The sequence below is a fragment of the Crocodylus siamensis genome, chromosome 13, assembly GCF_052110815.1.
Source record: "Crocodylus siamensis isolate JL-2025a chromosome 13, ASM5211081v1, whole genome shotgun sequence".
NCBI classification, from domain to species: domain Eukaryota; kingdom Metazoa; phylum Chordata; order Crocodylia; family Crocodylidae; genus Crocodylus; species Crocodylus siamensis.
In genome coordinates, this window is record NC_143407.1 from 8,330,133 (window position 1) to 8,357,165 (window position 27,033).

Sequence of the window (27,033 nt, forward strand, 5' to 3'; positions counted from 1 at the left end):
TTCTCTTCCCAGACTCTCCGCTCCCTTCGGCCTGGCTGGAAAGCAGGAGGCCATCCCTGCACTTCTCACAGATACTGGGGAGACCCGTGACAGCCTCCTTCCCAGGCACACAGCGGGTAGCTCAAAGCTTGCTATGAGCCCAGGACTGCGTGGGCTTCAGTGAGAACGGCCCAGGAGCCTGGCCAGCCTGTCTCCTCTTTGACATTTGAAAGAGCTTAGGCTGCTTAGCTCCTCACGGGATCAGGGACAGCCGTGGCATGATCCTGACATTTCCAGCCGTGCAATGTCCCCAGTGCATCGTAAGAGTCCTAGTGCAAGGACTCCTACAGTTGTTGCTCCTGGGCGCATCTCCTCCCACCCGGAGAGCCCCTCTAGGACATGGCCTGTGCCAGGCATGCTTGTGCATACGGCCCCGCTTTCTCATAGTGGGGGGCTGCCCTTGGGGGTCACAGGCTCATGGGAGAGTAGGGCTGGAAGGGACCTCAGGAAGTCATTTAGTCCAGCCCCCTGCTCAGGGCAGCCTCATCCCCGACTACCCCAGGGTCCCCGAGCTGGGGCCTACCGCTCCACGCGTGAGCTGATGCTGACACTGCACCACCCATGGTGAATTGGGAGTGGCTGAACCTGGGTCAGCATGAGGCTCTGCAGCACGTGTGCTAACTCGCTCCCCATGCCCGTGCAGAGGTGCCCCGCAAACCAGCCTGGCGTTTCTCCCCGCTGACCTCGTCAACAGCCCCTCGTCCCGTTGTGCAAGTTCCCCAGCCCCCACCCAGGTGCGAACACGGCTGCTGTGGGGACGCAAGCGTGCTTCAAGGGACGGCCGCCTGGCCGCGGCTTGGCAGCGCTGGGGCTGCGTTCCCCCCAAGGCTGAGCTGATGGAGAACGCAGGCGGCAAACTCACATCCGCCTCATGCACACAGCTCGTCGGTTCGCATCAAGGCAGCGCTGCGTGATCTGCCGCGCCGTCTGTGACCGAATAATGCAAGGGAATTGGAAAGGGAGAGGCCTGGAAGAGCTGCAAAGCTGAGGCAGGTGCTCCCCATGATAAGGCTCTGCTCCTGATGAGGCTCCCCCATTAAAAGGCAGCTTTAGTCATAGCCAAAGCCACTCCTTCTCCCTGAGCTAATGACAGTGGGGATAACTACAGGGACCTGCCTTGTAAAGTGATTTGGGATCTACCGACGAAAGTGCTGGCGAAAAACCAAGCTCCGCTCTTGTCTGTGTCGGTGCTGTTATAACACCAAACCTTTAACCCAGCTCCCTGATCAGCCACATGGTCCTTTAATGACCCTTGGTCTGTGTGTGAGCCTCAGCCCCCTGTCTGCACCGGGGGGATAATATCCCTTCCTCTGTCTTGTCTCTTTACAGCATCATTGCCTTAGTCTCTTCCTACGCATCTGCACCGTGCCTAGAACAGGTGAGGTGCTACAGCAGGCAGGGCCTCAGTCTCAGCTGCTCCCATAATACAAACACAAATAGGACAAAGAGCTGCAGGTTTCCTGCATTGGGAGTCTCAGCTGGGAGCTGGTACAAACAGGGGCAGGAAAGACAGTGGGATGCTGCGTGGATGATAGAAGGGCTCTTCCACCTGGATAAGATGCCAGAGCAGGAGTAGCTGTAAAACTTTTCCATCTTGGTAGTGCCTGGTCTGAACCTGGGTCTGCCTCCCACAAATAGAGAAAAGAGGTGCAGGAGGGAGAAGCCTGTCAGCAATGAGGCTGAAGGAGACCTAGAGGTGAGAGTGGACAGTGTAGCAGACATCTGCTTGTAATACAGCCCAGCACCAAGGCAGCCAGAGCTGCTATAGGCTCGTATCCAGAGACGTCCGGGCGCAAGACAGGAGGCGCCACAATAGTGGAGGGTACATCAAGAGAGGTGCATTCAAGGTTTGCCCCCCAGTATTAGGTGAATGCGGAAGCATCAGGGCCGGATTCTCAGCCCTGTAAGCTGGTGAAGCTCCATTGGTTTGCACAGGTCAAAGATCTGACTTTGGGAAGCTAGGTGGGCTAAATTCTTCTCTGATACCGCTCTCACAGGGTTATGCCAGGGAGGAGTTGGCCCAACAAATACAGCTTGGCCAAAGGAGGAGCACGAGCATCTCTGGGTACTGGCAATGGGTCAGCACCAAGGCGGAGAGAATTGTTCGGGCGTAAAGAGGACATACGAGGAATCAGAGGATGGAGTGGAGAAAAGGGGAAAATAGGTTGTGTATTCAGGGAGGAAGAGTAGAGATACCTGTGACTACATGTCTCTACTCTTTCTCCCCAGCACATTTTCCCCATGTCCCCTATTTTCCCCTTTCCTACTCTTCCTCCCCTAGTACACAGCCTGTTGGCTTAGTCCCCCTACAGCGGCTGGGAGCTTGAGCATTCAGGTCACTGAGAAGCAGGTGAAGCAAAAGACTGAGGAAATTGCACTAGAGAAGGCTCTTGCAGTCGAGGCAGAGGGATGGACAGACAGAACTTGCTTCGGCTACAAGCTCCTGAGGGCTGAGCCCATCTCTTTGCTCTGTGCTTGTGCAGCGCCTTGCACAGCTGGCTCCAGGCTGGACATTTCTTCCCGTTTTCTTTTTCATTTCATGTCTGGGGCCAAATCAGCTCCGACTTCCATCAACGGAGCAGAGCCCAGTCGTTCAGGTCTGTGTGGCGCTCCCACTGGCAAAGAGCCTCCCTCCCAGACTCTTCAGCCTGAGGCTTCAGATGCTCCCAAATCCATGGCGAGCATCCTACGTGCAGGCTGCAAGCCTGGAGGTCTTGGGGTTCAGATGCCCCCTAGTCTCACTTGCTCATGGCCAAAAGGCCAAAGAAGCAAGCTAGGGAGAATCCCATCCGGACCCTATGATGTGTGTCGGCCTGCGTCCTGGTACCAGAGCCCTCCTCTATCTATCCATCCTTAGCCAAGCTGCAGGCCGGCCACGGAGGTTCAGCTCAGACACCTCTGACGGATGCAGCTAAGGCTGTTTAGGAACAGCTCTTGTGGGCAGCTCGGCCCGTCCCACCATTATTGCTCCGTCTCTGACTGACTCTTGCCCTCCCTTCCCATCTCTCCTGCTACATTTTCCCTCTCCTGGCCTGTTTTCCATCACTCCTTTGCCCAAGGGGCTGATTTTGAGTGCAGCAGTTAGGGCTGAAGCCACACTGCCCTTTCTTCCTTCTCCCCCCACCTCCTCTGTCCTTCTCCCTTGCACATGAGCTGTGTTACCAGTGAGACCGCATCTGGCAGCCAGCACACACTGCAAATTGGGCTGACCGGGGTGCTGTGCCGGGAGGAGGGCCCCAGCACTCTGCATGCGCGGATGCGGAAGCGAACAGCACATAAAATTAACCGTTCGCCAGGCTCTGCTTCCCATTGACATCACGAGGCAAAGGATGGAAGGCAGGGCAAGGGATGAATCACAGGTCTGCTGGGCCCGTTCCCCTTGACAACAGTAGCAAAGCCCCTATTAGCTTTGACAGGTGCATGCCCAGACCCATAGCTGAGATGCGACAAAACCTGCGGCCTTTCAGCCCAGGTCTTGGCTACTCTGTGCCACAGACCCAGCAAAGGGGGTAGGCAGGACCTGGGGGCTTGAGAGGCCTGGGTTCAATTCATTACCCTGCCCTAGGCTTCCTGTGTGACCTTGGGCACGTTACTCAGCCTGGTCCTTAAAGGTACTTAGGTGCCTGGAGATGCAGATGGGTGCCAAGGGGGATAGTCAAGGATGATTTTACTCCCATTGATTTCAAGGTGCTTTTAACGCCCCCCTACAGTCACCTTCTGTGCCTTGAGGGCCCTAAATACTGTTACAGTCCTGGCCCTTATTCTGTTCCCCAAGTGAGACCTCATTCTGCCTCATCTAATCAGGTTGTACCTGTCCTGGGGAAGCACGGACTATCTCTGCATGTATCCAGCACCCAACATTTTGGCTGGGGGCTGCTGTGGAAGGATAACAGTTGACAACCCCCACCCAAGCCCCTGTCGGTCTGTCTCTGTGCGGGGCAGGATCCCTGCTGCCCAGCTCCCCGCTCTGTTTCATTCCCGTCCCGGTGCTGGGGAGAGGGCCTGCAGAGAGCCCCAGGGAAGGCTGGTGCCACCCTGGGGATCTGGGGCAGCAGCAAGGCAAAGCTTCTGCCCGGCTCAGTGGGGAGCGTCTGCCGTGCTGCAGAAGCTGCCAAGAAGGGGCCAAGGTGCGCTGTGCCATGCACAGTCAGTTGCACAAGTGCCAGGGGAGCGTGGCAGCATTCAATGAGCCCTTTCCACTAGGGTGCCTGGCTGGGGAGGAGCAGGCAGTTTTGTCCCAGCTGCCTCCAAACTGGACTGAGATGGAGCTGCTTCACTGGGGGGTTTCTCCAGACTGCTTCCAACATCTCAGGGGGACCTTAGGGGAAAGGCAGGGAGCATCACAGCCCCAGGGGCACCTCAGGGCAGGCTGCAGGGCAGCAGCAGCCTCAGCAGAAGGTACTCGGTGCTTGACTTGCTCCGTGCAGAGCCCAGCCCTGAAGATGCAGGGAGGTAGCCGCCAGCTCTGATGCCAGACCGGGGCGAGGGGCGTGGGGTGAAGAAGCGTTGGGGAAGCCTGACCCTGACCAGACATCAGGCTGGGACGGCCAGTCCTTCTCAGCTCCAGGGGAGAGAGGAAGGCAGGCAAGACCCAGCAGCTGTCAGACCTCTCCATGCCCCAGGCTCCAAACGTTTTCTGCCTGCCCCGAGTCTCCTTGCAAGGCCATATGGACAGCAAAGCTAGTCCCACCAGCCAGCTTCTGGAGGGCGCCTTCCCCAGCCTGCCTTAGCAGCTCGGCGCGGGGTGGATGGAGGGCACTAAACGGTTCATTGATCTCTGGGTTTCCGCAGACACCGGGTTTCCTCCCCCACCAGCCCCTGGGAGGCTGCTGATAAGCCCCAGGGATATATCTGTTCCCTCCCACAGGGACAAAAGCACAGAAGTTTTGCACAGCGCAGTAGGCTTAGTCAGGCAGAAGCTTCGCTCCCCACCAGCCCAGTCACACAGCAAGGGCCTAAGCTCAACACGGCACCTGCTCTGGGGCTGCGCCAAGCCTCGCACGCCAGGGAAGGCTCAACCTCTCACCCGTCGCACCACTGGCAGAGGGGGAGCAGCGTCAGCAGCTTTGGCTGGGTCCTTGCAGGATTTGAGGCACTGCAGATACCGAGTGGCTGAAGAAAGCGAGCAGGGGCTGTAGGTCAAGGGATGCTGCGGTTCGTGAGCCAATGCAGCGGTCGCAGAGTGCTGGCCCAGGCAGGCTGGCAGGTTTTGCTACGCCAGGGCTTGGGACACAGAGCTGGGCTGCAGGGTGGTTGCAGGGTGGCTCAAGGGCTCCAGACCGGACTAGCAGTGGGCACTCAGGGTCAGCTGTGCGCATCAGGGGAGCTCCTTGAGGGGCTGGGATCGAAATGGCAGCGCACGGGGCTGGTCAGGATTTCAGTGTGCAGGCAGCATGGTCTGGAGGCCACCGGCTGAAATACCGGAGGGTGCAGGAAAGGGAGCCGTACCAGGCATCCTAGTACACAGGGCCACGCTGCATTGGCACGGGTGCAAAACACTGGACCCGGCATAGGACAGCAAAGAAGCTGACCCCTTGTTAGCAGCCTCCACAGCAGAGCTTGAGCTCCCCACAGCACAGGGCAGGAGCTGGTAGCGGAGGCCTAGAAAAGCAGAGGCTGCTGCAGGTCAGGATCAAGGTGCATCGGCAGAGCTGTAGGGAACCCAGACATGGGTGGAGGCACAACAGCCGTGCCCACAGCAGAGGTCAGGAGGAGACCTCCGCCTGCTCCATGCCCGACATTTTCACGTACCTGCTTGTCCCTCAGAGCATGCATCACTGTCTCCTTTCTCTCTTTGCTTCATGCCCAGTTTTGGGCGATCATTCCTCCTCCCCCTTCACTGGGGGCAATGAGCTGAGCCACGGGGCTGCTGCTCCTCCGAAGCTGCTTGTTGTAAGAAGGGCACGTCTGAGCGGCAGCAGGGGCAGCACAAAGCCCAGCGACACCTCAGGGAATAAATTAACATGGATTAAAAAAGCTCAGCGCCACCTAACAAATAGCCTCATTACCCGTGACACGTGTCTTCACGTTCCAGGTCAGCAGCTCCCTTCATGGGGCTACCACCTGCCGTGCTCCCAGCCGGGGCTTCTCCACTGCCACAGCAAGATGCCGCATGCTCTTTGCTCCCCTTCATCTGGGGCGGGTTGAGAGCATTCAGCCCTTTCTGTGGTTTGGTCCAGATGGACGGCTTCCTAAGCCGTCAGCTCTAGGTATGAGACTTGGAGCTAGGAGACTGGGGTCCCATCAGACTGGGAATCAAGAGACCTTGGCTCTACACTTGTCTCCGGCACTGAGCTGTTGTGCAACCTTGGCCAAGTCCCTTTCCCGCCTGGGCCTGAGCTTCCCCAGGAGTGATGATCCTGATCTGCTCTTATGAAGCACGTCCCCGTCTGAACTCGGGGAGGTTGGAGAGGCCCAGGACACCTCTGTTCCCAGCTGCCACCACAAGCCCCTTCTTGTCCCTAAAGCCGGCCAAAGTTCTTGGCAGGCCAGTGCCACAGAGGCACAAATCAGAGTCCTCCAGAACTGCTCTAGACCTCGGCCTCACGCCGCTGCCGTGGCCCAGTGTTCGGCCTAGATCCCTGCTGGGACCCAAACCTGAGCTCTCGTGCTTGGGACTGTCGCTGCAGAGTGACGAAGCTCTTTGCAGCCGATTCTGCTGTGTGCAGCTGTGCCCAGATGCTTAGGGTGAAGACTCAGTAGCGTAGGGAGACGTCCTTTCCTTCAGGGCTTTTAACACAGGTTTGCTGTGTCAGGCCCCGCCAACACCACAGGGGATGCCACGGCAGGTCTCTGCACCTGTTTCCTGCTAGGCTGTGCCCTGCCGTTTGATGCCCTGCAGGTCCTCTGCTTGGGAGTCCTGTACAAACCAGGGTCTTCCCCCTCTCCAGGTCTCCCGCAGGAACCTACCTGCTCCCTGCAGCTGTCTCCATCCTGGGGTCTGGCTTTTCTACCCCCGCTTCCAGAAGGGCAGAAATCTGGGCTTTTCTGGGCCTGTTCCTTGGGGCACTGGCCAGTGAGCTAGCCTGCTGGCTTCCAGGTTTGCTGGCAGCGCCTGGCATGGTTACCTTCCATTGCGGTGCTCTTGGGATGGGATGAAATACAGCAGTACCTTCACCACGCCCCCGTGCCCTAGCAGCAGGGCCAGATCCAGGCCATCACAGTTATTGCCCCGTGCACCACAGTCATGACACGAAAGAAGGATTTCACCAGTGTGCCCCTCTCCTTCCCTTTGGCATGACACCTTGCCCTGTCTAGCCTCACTCTGGTGGAGGGGCGCCTGACTCACCAGCAGAGGTGTCACCAATGCGGTTTCGTTTCCTCCGCTTGGTTCTTTTTAGTCCCAATGAAATACGTGTCAGATTGGCCTGACAATGCTCCACAGGTTTTCCTTTCAGCAGTTGATCTTGCTGCCTTCCCAGTTTCTGTGGGGTCTAGAGCGAGCATGGATAAAGTGGCGGAGGGGTGGCGTGCTGCTTGGATGCAGACCAGGGAATACAGAGCGGAGGGCAGCTGAAGGAGTGTGTGCATGTAGCCCCACCACAACGCAGCTCAAATACACAGGGAGAGAGCTCAGGCAGTGTATGCGGTTCCCAATATGACAGTATTTGGAGCTGTTGAACTGTGTGGACTTACAGCAGAACGTACATTTCTACAAATGTCTACCTGTAATTCCGCATCTTGTTGCCACAGCGCGCGTGCGTTTGCATGTGCACGTGCGTGTGCATGTATCCGGGTGCAATAGCGTGCATGTGCATATATGACATGCATGACGGATGATGCAGGTGCGTGCGGGTGTTTTATTGCGGGTTGCAGGTTCGCTCCGCTGCTCGTGCCATCAAGCCCGTGCCCCTCTGCTGTTGCTGTAGCTGCTTGCTGTGCCGTGTGCCTGCCGGCTCCTGGGCATGCGTTGCTGCATAAATACATACAGTGCTGCGCGCGTGGCTGCGAGCGGGTCACCGTTACTGTGTCTGCAAGCGCACGGCCGGGCACCGTGGAGGCCATGCAAGTGTGTCACTGCATATGTTGCTTTGCATGCGAGGGCACTGCTGGGGTTTGCCCTGTGCGTGCAGGCGTGCAGGCGTGCGCACGGGCTGAGCGAGGTTTCGTGTGTGTGCCCTGCGTGCGAGGGAGTCGCGCATTTATTTTTACCCAGCCCTAGACGGCGGGCTGGGATTGGTGGGTTCCTCGGTTATATCACTAATCCCTGCTAGGCCCTGTTAGTTCCACTGCAGTGAGCTTGAGAACGCAGCCTCTCGCCGTGAGCTCCGGTAACCATTTCAGGGCTGCAGCGAGCAGCGAGCCCCAGGTCCTGCTCTGCCATCGCCCCTCACCTGTCTGGTGCCCGGCCCCCGGGGTTCATAAACACGGCCAACTCCTTCCAGCCTCTCAGCCAGGCTGCAACCGCCCCGCTCAGCAGCCGGGACCTTGGCCCCCCGTGTGCAGCGTTAGTCACATCCAGGTTCTCCGGGTCCAGCACACTCAACGTGGGGCACTTGGATGCTCGAGGCTCCAGGCGCAGCTCCAGTTCCCTGCCGCCTGCAACACCCTAAATGATCTGGCCCAGCGATTCTTAAAAAGCCCCCACCTCTGCCAAGCATTTGGGCCAATGCCCCTCTGGTTTCATTGCAAGGGGCCAGAGGGGAGGAGAGATCCGAATTTCCTGGACCCCAGGTTGGGCGGCAAGCTTGACCCTTCTGTTATCACCCCCGCCCCATTGCTTTTGTTGAGGAGGGGGGAGTATGTGGAAGGGGGAAAGGGAGCTTTGGTCCAGGGGCCAGGAGGCCACTAGGGAAAATTTGCTCTTGCTTCACACAGTGGCTTTACCTTTTTTATATTCCTTGTTCAAGAGGAACGACAGGCCCGGACACACTAGAGCAGGGGTGGGCAACATGCGGCCCGCGGGGCACGTGCGGCCCCCCAGGCCATTCTATCCGGCCCACAAGGCCCCTAAAAAATTTTGAAAATTAACATTTATCTGCCCCTGGCTGCCTGTCGTGTGGCCCTGGATGGCTTGCCAAAACTCAGTAAGCGGCCCTCCGCCCCAAATAATTGCCCGCCCCTGCACAAGAGGCAGCAGCGGTGCTCTTCCACGGCTCTCAACACACTTCACAGCCGAGGCTCAGCATCGCTGCCCTGACTTTACCAGTTCTGGATGGGGAGTGGCTTGCCTGAGGTCCCCCGCAAGCAGGCAGCAGTGCTGGGTTTTGGGCTGCCAGTCTCGCCACTAGGCCTCATCCCCGCCCTGGCCCAGGGACAGAGCCCCCCCCCGCACACTCCCAGCCCCTTTTGCACTGGGCTCTGCTGCTTCCCTGCCCACCCTCTGTCAAGTCAGACCAAGGACCCGCAATGCTCATGTGATGTGCGCTCCTGGGAATCTGGTTAGCGGCACTGATGATTTCCAGCCTGCAAGTGGGTCCATGGTGAGCATCCCCACACCGAAGCACCTGACTAGGCAGAAGTCACATCTCTGGCTATTAGTAACTAACTCCTCCAAAGCAGGAATTGTGTCACTTTGCTGGCCCCGGTGCTGGTAGTGGGAGCTGTGGGTTGCCGTCACCTGGGGAAGATATTTGATCACCTAACCGTGGAGATCAACACATAAAAAACACATGCATATGACTTGATGCGGCACTCAGAGAGCACGGCCTCTGGGAGGGCAGGTGCATCTTGGCTGGCGAAGGGAGCAAGGAACGTGGGCTCTGTGGTCCGGAGCATAAAGGGGCAAAATACTGCAGCAAACGTTGCACCAGATGCATCCACACAGGTCCCCAGCGCTCTGGCCCCTTGCCTTGGCCCGGTTTCACATGAGGAGCCATTTGGAAATCAGGAGCTCATATCAGGCATTAAGCCCAGCTGGCTCAGCTTGGGGGCTGGGCTCTGCCCCAGCCTGGCGCTGTAGCTGAAGGGATGAAAAAGCCTCCTAAGAGACAGTCAGAGATGGGAGAGCCTGGATGCTTCTCTGACAGCGACAGCAGGGCCAGCCCTGAAGGGCACGGGCGGCACTGTGGGCCTCGCCTCCTCCTTCCCGTCAGACCTGCGCTGGCCCTTTGGCCTCAGCCGCAGGGTGCAGACTGGGAACGCTTCCCCCAGCACAGCTCACAGCAAGACCAGGCATTGCGCAGCAGGGCCGAGACAGGAATGGCACCTACAGGGAGGGGACCACAGGCCTCGGCTGCCGCCGCGTCTGCTTGGAAGGCGACTTGGGCTGGGCACCACCCGCCCGGCCATGCCCATGCCCAGGTGCCGTTCCCCCGGCAGCTGTACCTCCCTTGGCAGGGAGGCGGAGGGTTAAGTCGCTCAGCGGGCTCACGTGACTCTTGGGGGATGCCGTTTTTCTAAAGATCAGGACGGATTAGGTTGGAAGAGCAGCGAGAAATTCCTTTGGCTCCATTCCCTGCCAGCAAGAGCTGCTGGCGGTCCCCCGCGAGCCTGTGCTGCACCCCTCGGCCCCCGGGAGAACGAGGCGGGATGGGTGCGAAGGCGTCGGGGTAAGAGCTGTTCTGCCTTGCAGGGTTCTTACCTCCGCATCGCCAGGCTGGTCCCTGGACGACGGTGCTGCGATCTGGCCTGCTGAGGCCGAGCTCTGCAACCTGGCAGAGCCCAGGGATCCAGGGGCACTGAGTGATGCCAGGTGCCCAGGACTGGCGTGTGTGTTTATGGCGGGGGGTCATGGATGGAGGCAACACACGTAACCTAGCACTGTTGGGATGGAAGTGGGGTGGGATGGGGGGATTAGGGGCTCTGCGAGCTGCCACTGGCAGTGCTTGTCCCTCCCGAGACACGGAGGAGCCTATCTGCACTTCCAAACACCCCCATGCTAATCTCTTTCCGTCTTCAATCCCGCCGGGATTTAAGTGGAGGAGGAAGGGTGGCCTGCAGCGAGTGGGGGGGGGAACATGGGCTGTTCCCATGACTGGGGGTCAGGAGCCAAGCATTGATCGTGCCTGTTCCCTGCAGGCGTCCTCCGCCCCCACCGTGCTCAGGGGAGCGCCAGGGCAGCAGCCTCCTGTCTCCCAGTGGGCTTAATTTCACAACACGGCTGAACAGCTCATGTGATCGAGGGCTGTGGCAGCAGTGAGCCTGCAGCCTGCCCGTGTCTGGCTCCGGCCACATGACAGGCTTGGATGTGACAGAGCAGCGGGGGGGAGGGCAGCTGAACCCCTGCACAGCTCCTACCATAGCCAGCCGGGCTGAGCCGGTCCCCGGTGCTGGAGCAGTGATGGAGAAGCCAAGGGGCAGGGGGAGGTGCGGATGGATCGCTTCCCTTTCCCAGCCAGGAGCTCCCAGATTCAGCACAGGGCGATGACGCAGCTAGTGCTGCACATCAGAGGGGCCACATGGGACTTGCCCCCGTGTGACTCGCTTCTTATGGCTTATTTCAGTCCAGCGAGGAGAAGGTTAATCGGTTTGCAGCCTCCCCATAGGGGCTAAGCTGCAATCTCTGCCTGCTCCTGGCTCGCAGAGGCCTCCAAAGCTGCAGAATAGCTCACATCATCGCAGCTAGCGCCCTAGCCTGCACCTGCTGGATGGGTCACCCTCGGGTGGGCCAGAGACTGAAGAAAGCGCTCTGCAAAGGGCTTTTGGTGATCTGCTTGGGAGAAAGTGCTGGCCCCCTTCCTGAGCTGGCCGCTGGGCAGAGGTCTGTTGTTTCGCGGCTCAGCTTTCATGAAAGCCAAGCAGTTGTGATGGAGGGGATCCAACAAGGGTGATGAGCTTCTCCGGTACATGCTGCTGGGCTCTGGCTGGCCAGCCCTGCAAAAAGCAGGGTGGGGGGCACTGAAGAAGAGAAGCAGAGGATCACAAATCTGGCCGGCTGGAGGGCGCCACTGGCCTGGGCATGTTCGCTTGGTCAAAAACACCCTCGGTGGTTTCGGCTGCACCCAGTGCTTTCCCCTTCCCACCCTGACAAATAAGACCTTTTTGATGCAGCGCTGGGGATATTGCTCAGCGTGGCAGGATCTGTGCTGTGCTGGGAAAGGACCAGCAGACAGGCAGGCCCCGGCAGAGCGGAGGTGGAGGGGGACACTGAGGCCTGGCATAGAGGCGGCTCTGGAGCTCGAATGCCTGAGCAGAGGAGCAGGGAGAGCGGAGCGCAGAGTGGGGGCAAGAGCGAAGGTCGCTGCGCTGGGGGCGGCGCCGCCGGGGAGCCCTACACCTGCTTTGCCACTGCCCAGGCCAGGCTGTGGAAGCGCCCCCACCCTGACCCCCTTTCCTCGCTCCGTGCAGTGCATGAGGTCTGGTGCTTCCCCGAGCGGCGGAGCGGCAGCGCTAATCCCCGAGTGAGCAGCAGCAGCCATGTCCGGCTCCTACGATGAATCTGCAGCTGCGGCAGAGGAAATCACTGACAGCTTCTGGGAGGTGAGCACCCTGGACTCACGGGCAGGACGAGCCCTGGCCTGGAGCCTGTCCCTTGGGCGGGCCGTTCTGGGGCCTGCGGTGGGAAGCCCCTGGGTGGGCTCTGCTGATGAAACAGCCGGGCACCCCACAGCTCTGGGGGCGAGGAGAGGGCACGGAAGAACCAGACAGAGTCATCTCTGCTCCCTGGGGATCCTCTGCCCCCTTTTCTGGGCCAGCTCTTGCCCCTCAAGGGTGCCCCATCCCCACCCCCCCAACATTGCTGCCTCAGGATGGATGCAGGGGATGCCGAACAAGTCCAAATTTGAGATTCCTGGTCCCTGCTTGGACCACTCAGACCCAATCTGAGCCCCCCATAGCCTCCCCGCTCCAGAATGGGGGGGGCACTAGCTAGAGCCAGCGGCTGCCCCCAGACACCTCTGCCTGCCCCGGCAGGTGGGGAACTACAAGCGGACGGTGAAGCGGATTGACGACGGGCACCGGCTGTGCAACGACCTGATGAACTGCATCCACGAGCGGGCCAAAATCGAGAAGGCCTACGGCCAGCAGCTGATTGACTGGTCCAAGCGGTGGAGGCAGCTTATAGAGAAAGGTACCACGGCCCGGGCGCCTGCCCCAGCTCACCGCAGCAGGGCAGGGGTGGGGGGAGCGGGGTCCGAAGTGGAGTGAGCTGGGTGCAGCCCTGCCCTCTCCTGGGTGGAGTCAGAACTGCTCCACCATGTGTCATAGGCTCTGCACCGCCAGTGCAGACTCTCCTTCAGCTCATGCGGCAGGAGGCTGGGATTTTGAAGCTGCCGATGCTGCGATGTCCCCCAGCAGGCAGCAGCTGCAGGCTCCATCCCTGGCCCAGTTATAACCCAGCTGAGAAGGCCGTTCGGAGTCCACGTGCCACGAGCCTCCCCACCCAGTGATGGAAATGGGCCCAACTGGGGCATTTTGGCCTTCTGCAGGGGAGGGAGAATGGCCCGTGGGCTAGAACAAAGCCATCTGGGCTCCGTTCCTACCAAAGCCACTGGCCAGCTGCATGTCCTCAGCCCCCTTCCACTGCACGCCTCGGTTTTTCTACCTGGAAAATAGGGGTAAAGGTACTTCCTTCCTCATGGACACTGGCTGGGATGCCTGGGTGCCAGCGACCAGAGAAGGGCAGGGTGTTGCCGCGATCACCAAGCCTCACCCCGGTCCTGCCTGTGCTGCACCTTGCAGGCCCGCAGTACGGCAGCCTGGAGAAGGCGTGGGGAGCCATCATGACGGAGGCAGACAAGGTGAGTGAGCTGCACCAGGATGTGAAGAACAGCCTGCTGAACGACGACTTTGAGAAGGTGAAGAACTGGCAGAAGGACGCCTACCACAAGCAGATCATGGGGGGCTTCAAGGAAGCCAAGGAGGCGGAAGACGGCTTCCGGAAAGCGCAGAAACCCTGGGCCAAGAAACTCAAGGAGGTAGGAGGCGCATTGAGGGGGGGGACCTGCCCAGGGGGGACCCGGGCTGGAGACCCTGGGAGTTCAGAAGGGAGGGAGTCACCCCATGGGGCAATGGGAGGGAGGCAATGGGGTAATAGGGGCTCAGCACACACAGAGCCCACGGTGGAGACTTGCCTCCCTGAGCCAGAAGGGCCATTTGAGGTCTCCATAACCACAGAGGAGTCCCAGCCCAGAGCGGAGGGCGCTGGCACCTGCTCCACTACGGGAACAGTGAGAAGAGACAGTCGTGCCTCGGTCTCTGGCAGCAGGGAAGCCTAGCTGTAAAGCAGCCATTCTGGGGGAAGGGGACATCCTGCAAACATCCGCCTTGACCCCCTTGCTGCTCCCCCCCAAAACAGCTGGAAACTGCCAAGAAAGCCTATCACCTGGCGTGCAAAGAGGAGAAGCTGGCAATGACCCGGGAAGCCAACAGCAAGGCGGAGCAGTCCATCACTCCGGACCAGCAGAAGAAGCTCCAGGACAAGGTGGAGAAGTGCAAGCAGGATGTACAGAAGGTACGAGCTCCGGCCACCGAGGGGGGGTCTCACGTGTACACACACACGCGGGCCCCTCCGGCACAGCGGTGGGTTGCACTGAGAGAGCCCGGGGGCTTCAACGCTTCCACCTCCAGCCTGGCCCCTGCCCCTCACAGCCAGGAAAGGCAGGGAGCCCACACGGAGCCTGCGTCATCCCTGGCTCGCCCAGGACAGTGCCCCAGCTTGGCCTCCTCCGTTCCTGAGGGAGCCGAGATCGTGCTCTGCCCCATCAGGCCTCATGCCAGCCCTGCCCAGCTGTAGCTTGGCCCCATCTGCAAGGAGTGGAGCAAGGGGCAGAGCGAGCGAAGGCTCAGCAAAGATCTGCCTGGCAGGTCCCCGCGGCTCCTGCACTTAGGGGTCCGACCAGGTTGTCACAGGATGGCCTGGGACGCTGACCTCAGCCTCCCGGCCCCTCCGCAGGCCCAAGAGAAGTACGAGAAGGTGCTGGACGAGCTGAACAAGTGCACCCCGCAGTACATGGAGAACATGGAGCAGGTGTTCGAGCAGTGCCAGCAGTTCGAGGAGAAGAGGCTCAGCTTCCTGAAGGAGGTGCTGCTGGACATCAAGCGGCACCTGAACCTGGCCGAGAACAACAGGTAAACCCTGCCCCCGGCGACTCAGCAGGCAGCACGGCCCCCCAGCTCCGGGTAAGGGGCCGCTCCCTGCTCTGGGCAGCCAAGGCAACGAGCCAGGTCGAGCAGGGGGGATCCATGCAGGTACGCCTGGGGGCCTCCCTCCCCATCCAGAGGCGGGCAGAGGTCAATGCTGGGCTGTTTGGTGGGGGGGAAATCACTCCAGTGGCAGTGCCCGCTGGGTTTGTATGGGGGCCTGGCACCCCCCTGTGGCCAGTAGCTGCAACTGCATGTGGAGCGGAGCCCCTCTGGAATTGCCCACCTTTGGGTTGGGGGGGCAACCTGCCCCCTGCTTCCAACCCCCAGAGCCCCTTTCCCTTGCCTTGCTAATCAGCTTCCTGCCTCGCGAGCAGGGCTTCCCCTCCCCATGGCTCCCACCCCTCAGCCACGGACCTACAAGGCTATATCGAGTGCAAGGTGGGGGGGGGGGGGGGGGGCACTGGGGCCCTCACCTCCATGTCTCCTGTGCCCTGGCGCAGCTACGCGAACGTGTACCGGGAGCTGGAGCAGACCATCCGCGGCTCGGACGCCCAGGAGGATCTCCGGTGGTTTCGCAGCAGCAGCGGCCCCGGGATGCCCATGAACTGGCCGCAGTTCGAGGTGAGGATCCTTGCTGCCTCATCGGCAGGCGGCTGCCGTAGCTGGGAGGCGGGAGGGATAGCCAGCTGGGCTTGGGGTGGGGTCTTGCGGGGGACGGTTGGGGGATCATGCCCCCCCAGCCCAGGAGCTCAGGGGTGCGGTGCTTTGTCGCTCCAGGAGTGGAACCCAGACCTGACGCACATGATAGCGAGGAAAGAGAAGCCCAGGAAGCCTGAGGGGGTGACCCTGACTAACATCACAGGGCCGGGCGAGCCGGCGGCACAGTCTGGGGACCGCGGCAGGTGCGTGAGCCGGGGGCTGCAGGGGGGGAGGGGTGGATGCGATGGCTGCAGGCACCCAGCAGAGAGGGGCTGTGATGTGCCTCTGCTGTTCCTGGACAGACGCAGACGGCCCTGGCCTGTGCCAGCACAGATAGCCTTCCTGCGGGTGATGCCACGACAGAGCGAGCGGGCAGGTGTCTGGGTGATGGGGGCTCACAGGACCTGCACCGTGATGTAGCAGAGACCATGCAAACGTATGGGAGGGGAGAGAAGAAGGGATGGGGCCACATCTTGGTGCTGGAGATTAATGGGAGCTGCCATGGGATATGGGAGCTGCAGGGTCAGGCCTAGGCTGAGCTGCATGAGAGGGGAAGGGGTCCCACCTTGGAGCCAGGGTCCCCAAGGCCGTCGGGGATACAGCAGAGGGCACGTGTTGAATCTCGGTGTCGACACGCACGGTATGAGGTAGCAAAGGGGATGCCACTGAGTTTTTGGCATGGGAAAGCCCTGTGTCCGAGCAGAGGGGAGGCAGCTGGGTGCAGGCCCTGGAGGTTGCAGATTCCTGCGCTGGGGTACGGCGGAGGGCGTGCGACCGAGGGACGAGGCAGAAGTCTCCAGGGAGCCTTCAGCATCTCGGCTTCTGGCCGTGGCGCAGCTCCGCTCGGGCTGCAGCCTGGCCTCGCCTCCCCGGGGCCTTCGCGGAGCAGCCCAGTGCTTTCCCAGCTGCCCTCGGCCTGTCTTCACAACCCCCCGTGCTCTCTGCATCCCCAGCGTGAGCAGCTACGACCGCAGCCAGCCCTACTCGTCCGAGTGGTCAGACGATGAAGGCAGCAACCCCTTCAGTGCCAACGAGGCCAATGGCGGTGCCAACCCCTTCGAAGACGAGACGGCCGTGAAGGGGGTGCGTGTGCGGGCCCTGTACGACTACGACGGGCAGGAGCAGGATGAGCTGAGCTTCAAAGCAGGTAAGACACGGAGCACGCCTGGCCCAGCAGGGGCCAACCTCTCCAGGCGCTTCCTGGCCAAAGCCCGCCCTAGATGCCTGCAGTCTTTGTGGCTTGAGCCGTTTCTGTATTTTCCAACCCCAAAACATTTTAAAGGGGAACATATGGAGGGACAGGGAGGGAGAAGACTTGGCCAGCCTGGCTCCAACGTTCAGAGAGCCCCCGATGCCTGGTCTGCAAGGATGGGACCCTTCCAGGCTAAGCCGTGGTGGCACTGAGTGAAAATTAATACTTTCCACCCGTATGCCGCTCTTTCCCTCCCTGCTACATGCCCCTTTCTAGCTCCTGGATAAAAGCCTGCTAGGTCTTCTGGCGAATAGAGGTATTCCTTCAGCTCAGCCATGAGGAGCTGCGCCGTTTCGATCCTTGCTCGCGTGCACTGGGGAAGGCCCCAGACAGACTTGCGGTGACATCCGTCTCCCTTTGCTTCCCACCCCAGGCGATGAACTAACCAAATTAGGAGAGGAAGATGAACAAGGGTGGTGCAAAGGGCGCCTGGACAACGGGCAGCTTGGCCTCTACCCAGCCAACTACGTGGAGAGCATCTAGCCGCGCGGCGTCCTCCTCAGCGCCGGCAGAAAATAAGCCGACCCTCCATCGTCTCCATCTCTGCGCCAGCCAACCAGCCATCTTGCCGTCCGGTCACTCACTCCACACACTTAGAGATTCAAGCATATTTTCCAACCAAGCTTTTATTTTTTTAAGAGTCGTCTTTGAAGAGTATTTTGCATAGTAGGTCGTTTTTTTCTCCTCCTCCTTCTATGATAATGTGAAGCAAAAGGTCGACGTTGTCTGTTATTTTTCCTTCTTTTCCTCAGAGCAAAAAGCCGATACCTCAAGAGCTTAAAGCCCAAGCAACGAAGGCTTTTTTTTCCAGAGCTTCTGATTGGTTGGGATTTAAGGATACTGGAATCATGAGCTGCCTCCTGATTGGCTGAAACTGTTCCAAAATGCATGGCGCTTTAACTCCTGGGACCAAGCAAATTCACCCTCTTCAACCATAACCAAATTAAAATGGGAGGAAATGGAGTTTAACCCTCTTTTATTTATTTCCACTTTTATAGTCGCCTCCTCCTTCCTCCCCCATTCATCCCACCTCCAGTTTCTCCTTCCGTCAGGGCGGGCAAGGGAAAAAGCCTCCCTGCCCCTCCACCCTTCCCTTTGGGGGTGCGAGCCTCCCACCCAGGGGCCCTCCCCAGGCCTCCGCGCCGGGCTAGGAGCAGGAATCGAGGTCTCTGAGCCACCTGCGAGTGAAGATGACGAGTCTTCATCCCCTGCGGGCCTTTCCACTTCTTTAAGGAGGCGTCTTCTCACCCCCGCCAGGCATCAGCATGCTGCCGTCTCCTGCATCTCGCATGCCGTTCAGGACTCAGCATGGACATCCCCCAGGGCGTGGAAGGAGCCTTCCCAGCAAGGCTATACAGGTTCGCCACTCAGGAATGGGAATCCCTCTGCTCTTACTAGTCCATAATTGTGGACTTGGACCCTTCCTCCCGCTACTGGGGGAGACGGTCTGTACGCTGCTATGCTGTAGGGCGCTGCGTAGGGTTGTGGAAGCATCTCAGGAAAGGCGGAAACCGGCCCAGATGGTAGGGAGCAGCTCGAAAGGCACTGCTTGTTCCATGCCGCGCTTTGGAAGTTTGCCTCTGTTGGAAACAGCCTCGCGCGGGTAGCAGGAGCCAGAGGGATTCGGGGAGGAATCCTGGGACTTCGGTCAAGACCTCCCACCCAGGACAGGATCTCAGCAGGGACCATGCAAGGGGCGATGTCTCAGCTGGGTTGGGTGTAGCTGCCCCGGTCTGTGCACAGGAATGAGGTGGAGAATATGCTTGGGCTTAACTAGCTTTCTAGGGCTGGCTCTGGGAGCTGCAAGCGAATGCCATGCCACCCCTTCCGCCCCCATCCACCCCAGTGATGAGGCAGGTGGCATGGAGGTGAGCCCCTAGCTCTCTGGCTGGGTGCATGCATGTGCCAGGTCAGTGCCTGGCCCAAGACCATGCCTGGAAGAGTCTCGGGCATGGGGAGTGCAGGAAGTGAAGCTGATCATACAGGCCAGGGCCTCCATGGGGGCTGGTGATGCAGGAAGAAGAACCACCTTTGCTCAGCTCCGGCAGGCTGCGGATGCAGCTTGAGGGGAGAACCAGAAACTGAATCAGGCAGAGAGGACCCCAGGGACTGTCCCTGGTGGGAAGCCAGCCCACGCAGAAGCAGGGTAGTGGTGATGAGCTGGGGCCTGCCAGGGAGAGATGGCTGCAAGGTCAGCTGCAGCGCCCTTCCCCCAGTGAGCATGGGTCTCTCATAATCCTCCTTCAGGGCCCCGGAGCCTGTGAGCCCTGAATGGACCCAGAGCCGCTACCAGGGCGGCTTAGCTCCTTCCTCTTGTACCGGACTTTCATCGTCCAAACCTTGATCATATGTTAGCCCTCCCCCGTACCCCCGCGGAGCCTTCCCTGCTGCTTGCCCACAGTCCAGCGGTGGCTGCTCCTTCATCACCATCGCACCAGGGACACGGAGAGAGAGCAGGCCGCTTCTGGTGCGATTCCACCAACCTCGCTGGAGCATCACGGTGACACGCGTGGCCCCGAGACCTTCCCGCGTGAGGATAACGGCCAAGAACAACCTTCCCCTGCTCCTCCAGAAGTCCCCAACAGAAGTGGGGAAAGGATGGTCCCAACCGCCTCGGGCAGAAGCTTGAAACCGGGGCAACGTTGTCAGTGGGAGCAGTCATGAGGAAGGCGGAGGGCAGCCCCTGCTCCTCCCAAGCCCTCAGCACCATTTCTTTCCCCAGAGATGGGCTTGGACCCATCACACAAGAACCCCTGCGAACAAGCTGGCCGTTAGGCTGCGGGCTTGGCCACGGCAGGACCTTCTGCATTTTTTGTCCTAAAGAGCCATGGGACATACGATAAACTGAGCAATCCAGCAAGGCCCCACGAGGGCAGCTGAACCGCTCTCCCAATTGAGATGGAGACACCTCGTTGCAAGAATTGCACAGTAACCCGGAAAAAATTCCCGGGGGAGAAGCAGCCAAGATGTGGCAGAAGCAAAGCTGACAACAGCCGGCCTTAACCTCTGACAGAGAGGATGGGGGGGGGGGGGCCCTGCTTTTCATCCTGCTGCATATGTGCCCTCCAGATCCTCAGGACAGCTCCACAGAGGTCAGAGGCACAAAAAAAAAGAGACTGCTGGGGGAGTCCAAAGTCAGGATTTAGCAAGAGAAATTAAATCACCCCCCTGCCTTCCACTGCGCCCGGCCAAGGAGATACAGGGCTGGAGGTGCTTGTGAAAGGCACGTTGGCAACTCTGGCTGCAGCTCTTGGAAAAACCTCTTTCTACTCTGAGAAGGGATTCAGGACAAGGACTCCACTGGGAATTAGCCTGCTCCGGGGTGCCGGTGGCCCTGGCAAGAATGATCTTCCCCCACCTTACAGCTCAGCTCCGCCACTGACGGGTGCAGGTGTTCATCCAGTGGGGAGTGGGATAGCTCAGGGTGGATTAACTCCCTAAGGGCTCTTGGCTGCCCCTTCCTTTGCTCCCGGGATCTACCACGTGTCCTCCCAACCCTCCTCTCAGCTGGAGTTGCCCTGGACTTCTAGCCACTTCCCTCGCACATTAGGGAAGCAGAGTCAGCATGGAAAGATCACAGCCGAGAACATTTGCTATCGCAGATTCCCCTTTCACGCGACCCAAAGAAGATTGGGTAATGTAGCTGATCAGTCGTCGCCCTCCCTCCATCCATCCCCTCCTTACACACCTGAAGCAGGTTAGGAGGAAAGGTGCCTCCTCCCCCCCGTATTCTGCTCCAAAACATTTCATATTTTTTTCCATATCACCGCAGTTGTTCTCAGCTCATCATCCACCCCTCATCCCTCCAGCTCCTTCTCCTCCCTCTGTTTGGTTCATGACTTATTTGGCCCCAGTGACCGAGTGGTCTTCCCGACTAAATAAATGTGCTGCATATCAGGTGCCGTAGACAAGACCTCCCCAACCCCCAGCTCCGTTTCTTCCGTTAGGCAAAAAAAAGAAAAAAAAGAAAAAAAACCCAAAAAAAACAACCCGAAACCGTCAAGGCAACGCTGTCGCCTCAGCAACGCACCTGTTTTTTTGTACATTGATTGTGTAATTTAAGAAGTATATATATAAATATATATTGTGATTGTATGGCCGTGGATACAAAAAAAAAAAAAAAAAGAAGCAAAACCGACAAAAAATAACTGAGCTATGTAAACGTTATGCAGATTTTAATTCTCGTGCTCCAATATCTCCCGGTGTAGATGTAGCTGTCGAGTTTACAAGTTGAGCTTTACTTCCACCATGGGTTCTTATGAGGCGGTGGTGCGTGGGGACAAGGAGAAGGGGTATTTTGCAGTCCCCCGGGATGGGGCTGACCTGGTGCTGTGCTTCCCCAATGCCCTGCACAGGAAGATGACCGCTTTTCTTTCCCCCATCCCAGCCCCCTTGGTGCCCCTTCATCCCATGCCATATTGAGCTATTGATTTGCCTTCCCAGAGGTGTAACCAAGATTGCAGGCTAAGAGGGCCCTGTTTTGTTCATCCAGAGAAGCGGCGACCCACTGGCCTGATTTTTAGAGGTCTTGAGCACCCATGGGTTTCACCTGGGGCTGTGGGGGCCCAGACTGCTGAACACACGTCATTATTATAAGGCACTAAGCGCCCTCTATTCCAGTGGAAACGGGCAGCTTATAGGAACAAGCTTACACTTGCACGGACAACAGGTGGGAAATGCTCTTAGCTATTATGGCCAGCTCACGGGCCGTCACCTCTCATACAAATCCCTTTGCACTTTGTTCATGGGGGGTTAGATTCAACCCCCCCGACGCTGCCTCTTCAGTTTTGGCTCTTTGTCAGATCCGAAACGTATCAGAAGGGGTCTGAGACTGAGTTGTCGAAGCGGAGCCAGCACCCTTGTGAGACTGAGCCTGGGATCTCACTGCATCCCTTTGACCTTGCAAGTTTTCCCCCAGTTTGCAGAAGCAGATTTTGGTCTTGCCCAAGCCTTGTCGCAAATCATGCCGAGGGGCAAGCTAAACCCGATCCCTTTGGCTCAACTTCCCTGAGACATTGAGGAACATGTAGGCAGGTACTTCTCCACCCAACGCCAGCTGAGCTGCATGGATCAGGATTTGGGGGTGGGAGGAAAAAGCAGCCTAGGTTTGCTTCGTTTCTGCCAAGCTCAGAACAGCTCTACTGCATTATCTCCAAGGCAAGGTCCAGGAGACACAGGTCAGTCAAGTAGGTGAGAAGTCTCACTGTGGTACTATTATGCAAATATGCCATGCCCTGCCTGGAAAGCACTGACTTTGGGTCTTATTTCTGCTCCAAGGGAGCGGGGATGGAAGATGCCGAACCGTGCAGTGGTGAAATCTATGCCAATGCCAAGTCCCTCCCTCATGGCACTCCACCAAGGTCAGTTGAGCCACACTAGGGAGAACTTGGCCTATTCTCTGTAGAGAATGGCAAGCAACCCATCCTCCCAGAGCCAGCCAGCTTCGCTTCCAGTAGCTGGGCACAGCCAGCAGCAACCAGAGGCGATGGTGACTTCTGTGGGTGAACAGTCTTTGCAGGGCAGTTTCCCAACTAAAGAGGTCATTAGATGCCAGGAAGCCCTAAGGGGGGGGCGGGGAGTGGAAATCAACAAGCCGAACACCGGGGAGAATTACAAAGCAGGGAGATGCTGAGCCTCTTGAACTCCTGCAGGGGCTGCAGGAGTACGGGGACATCAGCATCTTGCAAGATTGGCTCTCCGATTATTCAGCCCCCTGGAATGGGGTTGGGACTCCACAGGAACACCATGCCTCCACCCACCAGATAGCTAGAGCAGACTCCTCCTAGAAGGGCCCCAGGCACAGCCCCAGGATACTTAGCAGGCAAGTATTGCACAGCTGGAGTGAATGGCATTAGTTCCTATCCTAGGGCCTTCTCATGCAACCCCCCCGAGAAGGCAGCTGTCACCACATGCTCAATATATCACTGTGGCTTGAAAATGGTCTCCCAGCAGGACCTCAAGCAGGTGCCAAGGGAGTGGGTCCACACTTGGATGGCAAAAATGGACCACAAGAGATCTTCCGGGGCTTGTGGGAAGTCTTTGGGAAGAGAAGTTTTCCAGCACCCTCCCTTGCTACCCATTGGTTTGAATCACTACCAGAAGGCTAGGAGGCTTTACAGCTGGATGCGCCATGGAAGGTGAAGAACCTCCAAGGCTCAAAAGAGAAGGGAACGGGATTTCCAGTGGTTAAGATAATGCCATTGACTTTTAATATAGTTCCAGTGTCTCTCTGCAGGGGAGGACAGGCAAGGAGGAAGGATTTCCTTTGTTTAGTGTTTCCCATCGGAGTCCCGAGCGGGTCAGGGAGCTTTCAAGACTGTAATTAAACAGTGTTACTGTTGAGCAAAGCTACATTCTAGTAGAAAGCGACTGTATCTGTGTCATGCAAGGCTGCCTCTTCTTCCATAAGAACAAATAGAGAATACTTAAATATACAGTACTAAATAAAAATGATTATTTTATTCATGCACGGTGTGTTTGGCCTTGTTACTTGGAAAAGCCACTGAGATTGCTCCCAGAGCAAGAGGGTGCCCTTACCCAATGCTGTACGGGCACTGTTTTCCAGTGGGGCAGACAGACCTTTGCCTCTGGGTAGAGGGGCTGGTTATGCCAAGGGATGACTGGGCATTTCCACCCAAATGCCCATGCAAGAGTGCACCACCTTCGCAACCAGAGGAAGGGGTGCAAGCGAAGATCTATCGTAAGAGCTGAGATTTTTCAGGAGGGACAAGGGATGTTGGGTTGTTCACTAGAGATACTTTAATGGGACTTGATCAAAGGACAGACACTCAGGGCATTCCTGACTTTGGTGTCTGTCCTGTTCAAATGAGAAGAACGTGGTAGCAGAGACTGGATCCTACCCCCCAACCCCGCTGGGTGCCCAGGCTACCCCGGAAGGTGCAGGTCCTAGGAAAGGGACTGAAGACCTAGCAAGACCTAGAAGATCTACACCTGGGGCTGGATGGACAGAGGTAACAGAGAGGCCTTTGGGCTTCTGACCTCAGACAACAAAATCCTAGGTGGAGAGCACTCAGAGTTTCTCTCCACTGCCTCACTGCTTTGCACCCGTTTCTTCTTGCCACTTGCACAAGCGAGGGCAGGTACATGCAGGGACCATGCACAGAGACAGGCAGGTGCACACAAGTGCTCACACACAAGCATGAAAACTTACCCACCTCCATGTGCATACATATACCCCATACACACACACACTTTCCATGACAAATAAAGCCCAGAGCCTGGATTATTACAGCAGAGAAAGTGTTGCTTCCACGAGTCTCTGCCAGCACACTTTAGCCCCTGGCTTGTACCGGCTTCATGCACCTTCAGAACACAAGCGCACCAGGCAAAGTATCACGAGGCCCAGTCTTCACTGCATTTTCCAGCCAACAAGCAGCTGTTTTCCCTCTTCCTTCCCTAAGGCACCGCAGCCTCAAGGCAAAGAAATGCCATTTGCAAGGGATGCAAGGGGACGCGTTAGCTCTTACACATCAACAACACAGAGCCAACAGAAAGACAGGCAGCAATCAATACAAGAAGCCAGTGCAAGTTAAAAAAAGAAAAGGACACATATTGTCTTTCAAACTCTCACAAACCATTTCAACCATTCTCTGTTCCCTTCTCGACTCTTCGTTTGAGCCGGAACCACAACATCTCGTGAGCCAAAACCAAAAGAAAGCAAATAAAAAATTATAATATAGAAGATCAACAACACCAGGTAACTTAACCTGTTATGAAATGTACAGTTCAAACAGTCCCTTGGCTGGCAGTCCAAGTGCTATTTCATAAGCCTGTGAGCTTCCGCTGATTTATTTTTCCCCTGGGAGAAACCCGGAGAGATGTTTAAAAAAAAAAAAATCCCTTTAAAACATGTACAAGAATCAGGCAGTCAAAAAAGGTCCTATGTAATGACTGAAGGGACACAAGTTTGGGAGGGGCTTTGTCCAAGCAGGTGCCCACGGCGCAAGAACAGCCATCGCCAATGGTCTGAACAGCAAAGTAAAGGGCCCAACTGGGCACAGAGCTCAGAGGTAGCTCTGGAGGAGGGCAGTTGTGTGGGGACCCAGACCGTGATCTGAGCTGTGCAAGCAGCCTCATTCTCCAAGGTGATCTGAATCAAAAGCCCAGAGCCAAACGTCTCGGGAACTTTGAAACGTAGGTGCAAATTTTGCAGCATGAGCTGGTATCAGGCACAGGCCAAATTCCCCCGCTAGCAACAGAAAGGGGCCTGCCGAAGGAGGATTGAAGCCGGAAGTGGTAATAGGAAAGTTTACTTGGCCACTGCCCTGGCTGCGTGCCGATCTTTCAACAGCGGTGGGTCCCCTTATTCAAGCAGAGCATCAGCGTGGCAGGATACATCCGTGCTGCAAAACAAGCCGAACCTTGGCTGACCAGAATCCAACCCAGCTACTGTGCTACCCACTGCAAACCTCCTTCAGGTCGCTCTAAGAGCAACCTTGATATCTCTCCCCACCCCTGCCTTTGTTATTGGCACAGGGTAGGCAGATTTGCTGCAGACATGCGTGTGATGCCTGCTTCGAACCAGCCACCAACCCTGGGACGCTGCTGGGTGAAAAGGGGTACCTGCTAAGGTGCCTTCATTCTGCCCCATTTCCCCCCCAAGGCAAAAAAAAGAGAAAGGAGAGAAGCGCAGAAGGATGCAAGATCAATGGGTCCAGCTTTGTTTGCAGCTTGCTCTTGCTCAGGAGATCAACCTACTATTGATAGTCTGCCAATCAGCCCAGCCACCTAGGAAGCCCAAGCACAACGCAGCAAGCTCTCCTGCGTACCACGGGGCTTGTGGACTCCGCGCTACTCAGAAAAGCTTGTCGGTGCTAGCCTGCGGCTTGGCCAGCTGGCCTCCTGATGCGGCCAGGTGCCAGCATGTTCCAGCCTCGGGTCAGCGTGAGCCCTGGCAGAAGGCTGCCGCGTATAATCCTATTGTCTTTCCTCTCAAGTGAGCCTTGCTCACAACACCGCACAGGGGTGACTCTGTCCTTTCACAAACAATACCAGAAAATGGTCACTGCAGCTGTTCTAGGAGAAACTAGCTGGGTTCAGTCCCTTCAGATCTGATCCCAAGTCATAGCTCATCAGCACGGTTTGGCCCAGTCAGTCCATCGCTGGTTCTCCACTAAGACCCCAGCAACCGACCAGAAATCCCCTCCAGGAGCCAAGGTCTCCTTTCCTTTACAGCTGTGGCTGCTCTCGGCAACATCAAGAGGGGAATGATTGGGGTAGGCAGCAGCAGAAGTGACCCCAGAGTAACACTCAGGGCTCGATTCTGGTTTATTTACACTGGCACAAAACCAGGGCATCCCAGAAACAGCTCAAAGGCAGGTTCCAGGTTTGTACCAGTGTAACCAGCTTTGCAATCCGGCCCCTCGGTACCAAAACGGTGCCAAGGGGCAGAGCAGAAAATAGCTACTGGGTTTCTCGGGGGGAGGTGAGACGTGGGGAGTCTGAGGTACAGGAAGATAAAGATGAAGTGTCCTTGGGCAGCCAGACCAGTGCAGCAAATGCTACCAGCCATCTTGGCTTTTCCCTGGTGCCGAGAGACCAAACCAGGATGGCAGGGCAGTGGATGCCCCGCTCTAGCATCTGCATTTCCAAAAGAGCCTCCTTGGTTCTTCTGGCTGGGAGCCCTGCCACAGCCCTGAGCCATGCAATACCATGCAAGGCTGGGCATGGCTATGGGAGCATTGCCATATTGGTTGTGGAGAGGAAGATGGGAAAATTGCCTGAGTGAAAGCCATTCTTTGACTATTGATGCATCATGGAAGGGGCACCCCACCAAGTGACACGGCCTCTGGTTAATACTGGAACCAACCAACTAGGAGGAATTGCCATGGATAAAGGACTGACCCTTCAGGGAAGGGGCCCCAGATAGCGCACCAGCCCTTTTCCAGATCTGCCTTTAGTGATGAGAGCTATTCCATGACGAAAGATCCCTGGTGGATGCAGGGAGGTGAACCTCTTCCCTGCCCCTGCAAGGATTCGGTGCTGACCGGGAAGGAGCCAGGCTAGGAGAAGTGCTGGGGCAATTTCTCCCTGGGGACTTTTCAGGACAAGCAAAGTCA

At 57.7% G+C, this 27,033-nt stretch overlaps 1 protein-coding gene across 5 annotated transcripts in view; it reads left to right on the forward strand.

The window, feature by feature from the left end:
- PACSIN1 (protein kinase C and casein kinase substrate in neurons 1) overlaps positions 1-26,968 on the forward strand; it is a 55,885-nt gene extending 28,917 nt beyond the window's left edge. For 4 of the 5 annotated variants that reach the window (XM_090025453.1, XM_090025454.1, XM_090025455.1 and 1 more), the window contains exons 2-10: positions 12,268-12,399; positions 12,832-12,988; positions 13,600-13,835; positions 14,216-14,371; positions 14,813-14,988; positions 15,504-15,624; positions 15,781-15,905; positions 16,656-16,849; positions 17,328-26,968. In XM_090025453.1, the coding sequence (XP_089881579.1) occupies positions 12,337-12,399; positions 12,832-12,988; positions 13,600-13,835; positions 14,216-14,371; positions 14,813-14,988; positions 15,504-15,624; positions 15,781-15,905; positions 16,656-16,849; positions 17,328-17,437 (1,338 nt within the window). In that variant the 5' untranslated portion in view covers positions 12,268-12,336 and the 3' untranslated portion in view covers positions 17,438-26,968. Of the gene's footprint in view, positions 1-10,244; positions 10,530-12,267; positions 12,400-12,831; positions 12,989-13,599; positions 13,836-14,215; positions 14,372-14,812; positions 14,989-15,503; positions 15,625-15,780; positions 15,906-16,655; positions 16,850-17,327 lie in introns of those variants that run through there. The other variant, XM_090025451.1, reaches the window with a different exon arrangement.
- The last annotated feature ends 65 nt before the right edge of the window (positions 26,969-27,033 follow it).